We start from the raw sequence: 9165 nt of genomic DNA, 5'->3' as shown, positions 1-9165 counted from the left end.
AGACCTGCCCCTCTGATCCCTCTAAGATTTAAGAAAAGATGCCGGGTCATAAGTGAGGAGATGAAAGGGAGAGAGAAGTCAGGTCTGAACTGTGAGTCCCAATGCTGACTACACCCCTCAACGCCCTGGGCAAAGGGTGACCTCACTGTTAGTTCCTGCCTAGGCTTGAAGCAGGTGGTGAGCAAGACCACGTGGGGGTGTTGTCCTGGCCTGCAAGCCCCAGTTTTATCACACCCTAGTCAGTTGGTGGGGGTGTCTTCCTATGCCTTCGTTTACTTTGTCAGTCCCCCTCCCCTTTTTTCTTTGAGACATTGCCTTGCTTTGTTGCCCTAGGTAGAGTGCAGTGGCATCATCATAGTTCACTGCAACCCTAAACCCTAAACTCCTGGGCTCAAGCCATCCTCCTGCCTCAGCCTCCCAAGTAGCTGGGACTACAGGCTAATTTTTCCTAGTTTGCTCAGGATGGTCTCGAACTGCTGGCCACAAACAATCCTCCGGCCTCGGCCTCCCAGAGTGCTAGGATTACAGGCATGAACCACTGCACCTGGCGGAGGTTTCTTCCCACATAAACACGCCCACAGTCTTGGGCTAACTTTCTAGGCAGAAAATTTCTTACTGGGGTATGAGTCTATGGGCTCCTGTGTGGAGATTGAGGTTCTCCTGGGTGGAGACCACTGCAGCTGCCTTTGTAGGCCCAGACTCCCCAGATTCCTTAACCCTTGCTCTGGTCCACTGCCCGTCTCTTAAGCATTCCTTTCTCCTTCTCCGCTGCGGCGCCTTTAAACCCTCTCGGCCCTTGCCCCGCCCCTGGTCCGCCCCGTCTGAGGCGGGACCCTCCTGAAAACCCCCGTCCCGTCCCGGGTGCACCACTCGCCGCGGCTGACCCAGCCTTGAGTGTGCAGCCCGTCTCAACGGTGAGCAGGACGGAGGGACCAAGGAGGGATATGCATGGTCTGTAGAGAGCGAGAAGCCAGCGCTTGGGACTTGCTCCAGCTAGCTTGGGGATCGAGGGCTGGCGCCAGGCAAGGGTCCGATGACTGCTTTGCCCCACCCCCGCGCTGTCAGGTCCGGTCCCCAAGTCCTGACCGGGCATTGTTGGACGATGAGGTCAGGCGAGGTTTGCCGGTGCATAGACGGAGCGTTCGTCTGGAGCAGGGACTCGGGGATTGAGCCCCACCCGCTGGCTCCAGCGACGAGTCCTCACTGGGGCGAGGGAAAAAAGGTGTCGGACTTTAGCTGGCTGGCCCGAGTGACGGCGCGTACTGGGTCCCGGAGCCGGCTCTGGGCCGGCTCCGCGCTCCTGGGGCTTCCCGCGCGACCCTTCACTTCCTGGTTCTGGGAGCACTTGTGGGCTCTGCATGACCTCTGCGTCCCCGAGGCCGCCCTGTCTGTTCCTTCTGCTGCCAGTTCGCTTTTCCGGAGACGCAGGGTCACCGGCTGGGGCCAGGGGACTCCGTGAGTCGGCCCTCCCGTGGCCTCGCCTTCTGTGAAGCTCCAGTCGTCTCCAGGAGAGTCCCCCGACCTCAGGCATCTGGGGACTGCAGCCTAGACTGCGCCCTGGGGTGCCCTGTCTGTGTGTTTGGGGAGGAGGGAGATAGAAATCGGCTGCTTTCCAGGCCCTCCTACTTCTGCCCGAGCCCCACTGTGCCACCCCGTGCCCTCTGCTGCTGGGAAAGCCGGTGGTGGCCGCGGGCGGGCTGCCGAGACCACTGCGTCACCCCAGCGGCGGGCGGGCGGTGGGTGACTCATCGGCAGTAACGGCCAGGGTGTGGCCGCGGGGGTGGGGGCGGCGGCTGTGGAGGCTGGACCTGCAGGACCGGAAGTGGATTGCCCCCCCCCCCGCCCCGGGCTCCGCGGGCTTCTTGGGGGCTCCTGGAGCCCGTACTGTGGAGGTTCTGAGGGCACTTGGTACCTGTGGGGTAGAAAGAAACGAGGTGGAAGTGGGGATATAGTTGGGATCTGGTGTAGGAAGAGACCTGTGGCTTGCACGCCCCCCTTCTCTGACTCCAAAGCACCAGACAGGGACAGCTCCTGTCTCCAGCCCCCTCCTAATTTCTCCTTCCTATCCCATAGGTCAGACGTAAAACTGCAGAGGCCATGGTAGGGCGGGGCCAGCGGGGTCCTATCATTCCAGATCCAACAAATGGTCTTTGTCCAACTGTAAATCCCTTCCCTCACCCCACAGCGTCTGCCCCCTGGGGAGTGACCTCTAATCTTTTCTTCATTCCATCCCTTCTCCCTCCAGAATTCTCAGGTATGGATTCTCTAGCTCAAAACACACCTTCCCTTCCCAGGGCGTTTCTTCTCCTGAACTACTACCTCCTTCAGTCTGCTTCTCTACCCCAAAACGGGTCCTTTCCCATCTCCTCCAAATGCTCTCTCTACCCCTGTAGCTACCACTTGGAGGAATCCGTTGCACCTGGCTATGCCCAAGAACTGCTGTGAGGATCCCACTGCTGCCCCTGGGCTCAGAGCCTCCTCCCCACAACGTCTGTGTTGAGCGGGTGTTTCTGCCTGGTGTCCCCACCCTGCCTCCATTCCTGTGTTTGGTACACAGAAGCCATGGCAACGGCCCCCACCTCACCCTCTCCTCCAGCACAAGCCTTGTGGCTTCCTGTTTGTGTAGCCTCAGCTTTCTCTTCTCCTCACGATTCTTGGTGGTGAGGGGCTGCCCCAGGGGGGCTCCTTAACCGTGTATCCCCACCATCCTTGCTTCTGCCTGCTTCCTGTGGCACCTCACTTTGCAGGCTGGTATCCCCATCGTGCTCTTTCAGAATAGTCCCTGCCCCAAATCTGAGCTGGGAAGTTCCCCTGTGTCCCATCTGCACGCACAGTGAATGGAGAGTCCCTTTGTCTTCCCAATTAAACACCCCAGCCAAGAACCCTCAAATCCCTCCACTCCACCCCATGTCCGCCTTTTCTTTGGCTTTGGTGTCCTCAGGTGGGGTAAAGTAAGCTTCCAGCGCAGGGTCTGGGTGGGGCTGAGGGCTGGAGTGCCTGTTGAGGCCCCTGCCCCATTCCTGACTATTGTAACCCAAGGGTGGGGGTGAGGGTTGTTCCCACAGCTGTAGTCAGCTCCAGAGTTTAGGTTGCTCACTGCTAACCCACCCCCCAAGTTGTTCAGCTGCTGCCTTCCCTTGGGGTCCCCAGCTCTGGGGCATCTCCCACACCTGTCTTCCAGCTGGGCATATCTCTTCTCTCCACCCTGGTAGGCGACTGGCTATTCTCCCTTCCTTTGAGGGAAGGCAGGGGTAGGTTCCTGGGTGTCACTAGGGTGGGCCTCTGCAGCTCCAGCAGCTGAAGCCTGTCAGCTCCCGCCTGACCGTGGGGGTGGGGAGGAGAGACAGCTGTGGGCCAGGCTGGGCCAGACTGGGCTTACCCCTCCCCAGAGCTCCGCCTTGTGGCTCTGACACCTCAGGGTTCTAGGGCAATGGCCCCAGTGTGGAGCAGACACACTGCAGCTGGAGGTGCAACCCTGCCAGCTGTGTCCAGGCCCCAGAGTTGGGGAGGGGCCCTCAGTAGCCACCTTGTGCCCGGAGGTGGGCCTGGGAGGCTAAGTGTGTCCTGCCCTGGGGGGTGAGAGGAACACTGGAAGGCTCTGGCATCTGGCCCTTCCCTCCTCTTGGAACCCTGGTGTCTTAAGTTAATAATTCTCCTGCACTTTCTTTACCTGTGCCATAGTAATTCCTGGGCCAAATGTGTTTCTATCCACTTGGTCCTTGGAAACAGTCCTGAAACCCAGGTGACCATAGTGAAGCCACTCCTAGAAGAGAGGTCTGGAAATTGCACTGGGAAAAGGGGGCTTACTGGTGATGGTGGCCCTTTCTTTTCCTGCCACGTCTTCCAGCCGGTCCCCTGTGCATCAGAGGTTATAGGTTCTATGGACTGAGTGGCGGCCATGCTGGGCCGGGGCCGGGCCGGAGGCTGCTTTCCCTTTCTCCTCAGGCCACTCGACCCCGCCTGCCTTCCCCTAGCTGACTGTGTGTGTGGCTGGTGCTGTGGGTCAGGGCCCAGACTGACATTGATCTGACAGGGCTTTCAGGCCAGGGAAGTTGGGGGTGGGGGAGGGTTGCTCTTGATGAGGGTTAAAAATAACTGATTTGGGGGAGGATCTCTGCCGGAAATGTGCAGCTTGATAAGCCGGAGTAGAAAGGAACAGCCATGTTGGAAGGGGTTGGGGGGACTGGCCCAAGACATGCAGCCTCTGGAGCCGAGAGGCGTTGGGCATTTGAGGCTGCCTGGCCCCTTGTACATGGGCAGAGCCCTGAGGCCCACTGAGATGTCGGGATTGTTTAACCTGGGGTGTGAGGGAGAAAGAGAGCCAGAGTGACTTCATCCTGTAAGTCTGACCTGGCCTGGGGCCAGGTGTGGAGAGATGAGGTGGCTCAATTTCCTCTCCCTGAACGCAGGTGTCTATCTGGGGGATCCATTTTTGTGAGCAACCAGACAGTGGCTCTAATTCAGTGCACAGGAAGAGACCATCCAGAGAGGGGTTGGGGCAGGAAATGGGGGGCTGTGTCCCTTGTCTGTTCCTGGCTCCCCTTGGCATCAGTAGGATTCCCGGGACTTGCTCAGCAGGCCCCTGGGTGTGGGACCTAGGCGGGAGGTGGTGGGTGGGGACAGCCTGCCCACAGTGAGGTCTGCCAACTCAGGCCAGTGGTCAGGAAACCACCCAGTTCTTGCTAACCCAGGCCCTCAAACTAAGTTAAAGAAACTCTCCTGTGTATTTCCCCATCCTTCCCTCTCTTCTCAGGTGTCCCAAAATACCACTCAAGGCTCCTGTATTAGTTTCCTATTTCTGCTGTTACGAAGTACTACAAACTTAGTGACTTAAGGCAACACAAGTATGGTATCTTACTTACAGTTCTAGAGACCCCACTAAGGGCCTCCCTGGCTAAAATCCAGGGGTTGGCTGGGCTGCATTCCTTCTGAGGGGTTTAGGGGGAGTCCATTTCTTTGCCTTTTGTGGCTTCTGGAGGCCATCTGCATTGCTTGGTTCATGGCCCTGCATGACTTCGACTTCTGCTTCCTTCCTCACTTCTCCCACTCTGACTCACCTGCCTCCTTCTTCCAGTTAGTAAGGACCCTTGCAATTACTTTGGGCCCACGTGGATGATCCAGGATCATCTCCCCACCTCATGATCTTAATCATATGCAAAGTCCCTTTTTGCCATATAAGGTAATGAAAGTATCCACAGGTTCTGGGAATTAGGACATGGACACCTTTGGGGGGGCATTACTCTGCCTACCACAGCTCCTAGAAGAGAAAGTAGAATTTGTTTTGATTGCCTGGTTTCTCATGGGAAATTCCTTTTGCTTGCTGAAATCTGTTAAGGGCCTACTCAGGCCTACCTGTTCCAGGAAGCCTCTCTTTTATAGCATGTGAATCAGAACTGTGCAGCTTAGTACTCATAGTATGCAATCCTTACCCATTCATATGTACTCACCTTGTCTCCCTGATGGCACGGTGGGTACTTAGGACCAAGGATTTGTATCTCTGCCATAATCCCTAGTACAAATAGTAGGTGCTCAATTAAAATGCAGTGGTTGATTGAGCATAGATCCAACTAGTCCTCTAGCTCCTGGCATAGGTTTCCCAAGCTGCTCCATATTCTTCCTCCTCTCCCTGAATCTTTCTCTTTCCCAGGGCCATCAAGAGCAGGGTTGTGGTTAGAATGACCAGTTTGCCTTTGCTAAAGCTGATACCCCAAAGGAGGAGCTAAACCCCCAATCTTGGCCTCATTTACCCCACATTCTATTCCAGTAGGATTTCATTTTTTACTTCATTCTATTGGTAGAACCATTTGTTCAAATGAAATCTAATGGGGAACCTCATATAATAAACAGACTGCTGGTCATAGGGATGGGAGAATCCAGAGACAGCCTGTGTGGCCCCATGACACTGTGACACCTCCCACAGTTCTGAGTAGTCCTACTCCGGCCCATGTCCAGGGATCAAGGCAAGATTTCCCTCATTTGGCAGCAGTTCTGGTCCTCATCCTTAGGGCCCACCATGGGGGATATGGTGTGGGTCCCCACCAGGCAGAACTCCCCACCCCACAAGCTGCAGGGTGTTGACCGAAGGTCTGGGCATGTCCTCTCCCCAGCTCCCCACAGCTGCTACTACCCTTTGGAATGGCCAACAGGGGACCTGCATATGGCCTGAGCCGGGAGGTGCAGCAGAAGATTGAGAAACAGTATGATACAGACCTGGAGCAGATCCTGATCCAGTGGATCACCACTCAGTGCCGCAAAGATGTGGGCCGGCCCCAGCCTGGGCGTGAGAACTTCCAGAACTGGCTCAAGGATGGCACGGTGAGAGCTGGGCCCCCAGTGGCTTGGAAGTGCAGGGAGAGCAGGACTGGGTCCGGGAGACTGGGGATTGTTTAACTCGAAGAAGGGAAGACTGCAGGCACGCCAGTCCCAACTTCTTCCTCAGCCTGAATATCTTTATTGAGCCTAGGAGAGGACCCAAGCTTTCCTCCCTTCCCACTGAGTGAAAGGTAAGTGTGAATGTGCCTCCCCTGCAGCAGAAGGCCTAGATGACACCAAGGAAGGATATTTCTAAGGAAAGGACTGTGGGAGGGCTACTCTAGACAGCAATATTGGAATAGCAACGAAAGACTAAACACTGGCCTTTCACTCTGGGCTCAGAGGCAGGGGGCTGTGCAAAGGACCCCGAGGCTCACTCCAGGTGAGGAGTCCAAGCTGTGTTCAGGCAGGAGAGGACCCTCTTTTGGTTCGCTGTCTCTGGTTCTGAGAGTGGTGCACGCTGATCTGCACTAAACACATCCTCACCTTTGCACACCTACCGTCCTCACCCAGGTGCTGTGTGAGCTCATTAATGGACTGTACCCTGAGGGGCAGGCCCCAGTAAAGAAGATCCAGTCCTCCACTATGGCCTTCAAGCAGATGGAGCAGATCTCTCAATTCCTGCAGGCAGCTGAGCGCTACGGCATTAACACCACTGACATCTTCCAAACTGTTGACCTCTGGGAAGGTGAGACAGGGCCAGGGTCTAAGGCCTGTCATCCAGGAGACCAGAGATTGGGCTGGGCCATCTTGACCAGGGAGAAGGGACCAGTTTCTGGCTCCCTGATGACAAGAGGAATATGTGTGTTTCACAGAGGAATGGGCTATGTTAGGGGTTGGGATGAAGGGCATGGGGACGTAGAGTAAAAGGAATTAGGAAACTGGGCGTGCTGATGTAGTGATAGAAGTGGAACCCTGGCTGAGGCCCTGCTGAGGCCAATACATTCCCATTCTCCTTCCCAGGAAAGAACATGGCCTGTGTGCAGCGGACCCTGATGAACCTGGGTGGGCTGGCAGTAGCCCGGGACGATGGGCTCTTCTCTGGGGATCCCAATTGGTTCCCTAAGTAAGTATTACTGGGGTAGCTGCAGGGGCCAGCACACACACTGTTCCTGCCCATTCCTGTCCCTAGGAAATAACCAATATCATCTTGGTAGCAGCCAGCCCTTTACAAAGCACTTTCACATTCCTTGTTCCACTTAGTCTTCACAACTCTCCCTGGGGTGGCAAGTGACTGTCCCTTTGGACAGATGAGGAGGTGGCTTCAGGGAGCTCACGGGCAGAGCTGGCACCAGCCCTTGGGCCCACGGCAAAGTCTGTGCTCTGTCTGTGGACAGGATTTACTGGGGCAGCCTCTCTGACTTCCTCCTAATCATCACCCTCTTCCCACCCAGGAAATCCAAGGAGAACCCTCGGAACTTCTCAGACAACCAGCTGCAAGAGGGCAAGAACGTGATTGGGTTACAGATGGGCACCAACCGCGGGGCGTCTCAGGCAGGCATGACCGGCTACGGGATGCCACGCCAGATCCTCTGATCCCACCCCTGCCCCTGCCTTCCCATGAATGGTTAATATATATGTGTATATATATTTTAGCATTGACATTCCCTGAGAGCCCCTGAGCTCTCAAGCTCTCCTCTGCCAGGGTGAGGATCCAGCCTGTCCTGTCACTTCTGGGGTGCTCGATGGCGGCCTCTCCCCTGTGCTTACTAATACATTCCCTCCCCCACACCCATCAAAACTGGACCAGCTGGCCTCTTCTTTTCTCCTGGGACCAAAATTTGGGGACCTCGCCCCCTGCCCCCATGCCTGTCCTCTTTCCCTCTGGCCTCTCCTGCCCCTGAGCTCTGTGCCCTCAATCCATGCCTTGGCTGGGAGTCAGGGATGCTGCCTCTGGCCTTCCTTCTACAAGTAGGCCTCTCCCACAGCTGTGGCTGCAGGGACTTAATTTATAGGGAGGAGCCTGTGGCAGCTGCCACCCCAGCCACAGCTGGACTGCACTCACCACACAGCTGGGGCAGCCTTCCTTGGCAGAGGCCCCTGTGGCTTCTCATTTTCCATTCCCTTCTCTGTGGCTAAGGGGTTGGGGTGTGGGCACAGAGAAGGGAAGGCTGCTCACCATAGCCTGGGGCTTGAGGAATATGAGTTTGCTGATTTAATAAAGAATCCCAGTCTTTTCTGGATGGACTCTTGCTGTGTCTGGGGCCACTGTGCCCACCGTGGGGAAGGGAGGAATACTGGACCGAGGGCAGGGAATGGAGTAGGGAAGAGGGCAGAGAGGGAAGGCTGCAGTGGTAACCCCCCTCTTCAGTTTCTTTCCCCATCCTTTCTCATTTGGTTCAGGGGAGGGTGGGTTGGGATTGAGAAGGGATAGGACTTCACAGTTGCCCTTGGGCTGGGAACCATAATGCAGAATATGTGGGCAGTGTCCATAGGGAGGTAAGGCCCTCCACACCCAATGAATCCAGCAGTCCTGCCTGGTGCTCCTGGCTGAGCCTGCCCCTCCAGCCGGAACAGCTTCTCAGCCACTGCAGCAGGGTTGGGCTCACTCTTGGCACAGCCCAGAGTCCTGGCAAATACAGTGAGTCCAGGTGGGAAGCTTCTCAGGCAGGCTTGGGGCAAGGTGGCCTGTGTTGGAGTTGGTCAGACCCGAGTGGGGGCTGAGGGTGGGCATTGCAGTGGAGACGGGGACTGGAGAGCTGGGAATGAGCAGGAGTGAGTTGGTGGTGGTGGCTGGAGAGAAGAAGCCTTGATTCATCTGGAGCACCTGTGAGCTGCACGCTGGGAAGAGCCTAGCAGCAGAGCTTCCATTCTGGGTGCGTTGCCTTGGACCAAGATAATCAACTTTGAATC

General features: G+C 56.4%; 1 protein-coding gene across 1 annotated transcript; it reads left to right on the top strand.

Moving 5' to 3' along the window:
• Positions 1–828: 828 nt before the first annotated feature.
• TAGLN2 (transgelin 2) lies at positions 829–8495 on the top strand. The gene is made up of 5 exons (XM_045547064.1): positions 829–914; positions 6108–6315; positions 6826–7000; positions 7276–7378; positions 7707–8495. The coding sequence occupies exons 2-5, from the start codon at positions 6136–6138 to the stop codon at positions 7846–7848; spliced, it is 600 nt and encodes a 199-aa protein (XP_045403020.1). The 5' UTR covers positions 829–914; positions 6108–6135; the 3' UTR covers positions 7849–8495.
• The last annotated feature ends 670 nt before the right edge of the window (positions 8496–9165 follow it).

The sequence above is a fragment of the Lemur catta genome, chromosome 3, assembly GCF_020740605.2.
Source record: "Lemur catta isolate mLemCat1 chromosome 3, mLemCat1.pri, whole genome shotgun sequence".
NCBI classification, from domain to species: domain Eukaryota; kingdom Metazoa; phylum Chordata; class Mammalia; order Primates; family Lemuridae; genus Lemur; species Lemur catta.
This window is presented reverse-complemented; position numbering and strand designations above follow the sequence as displayed.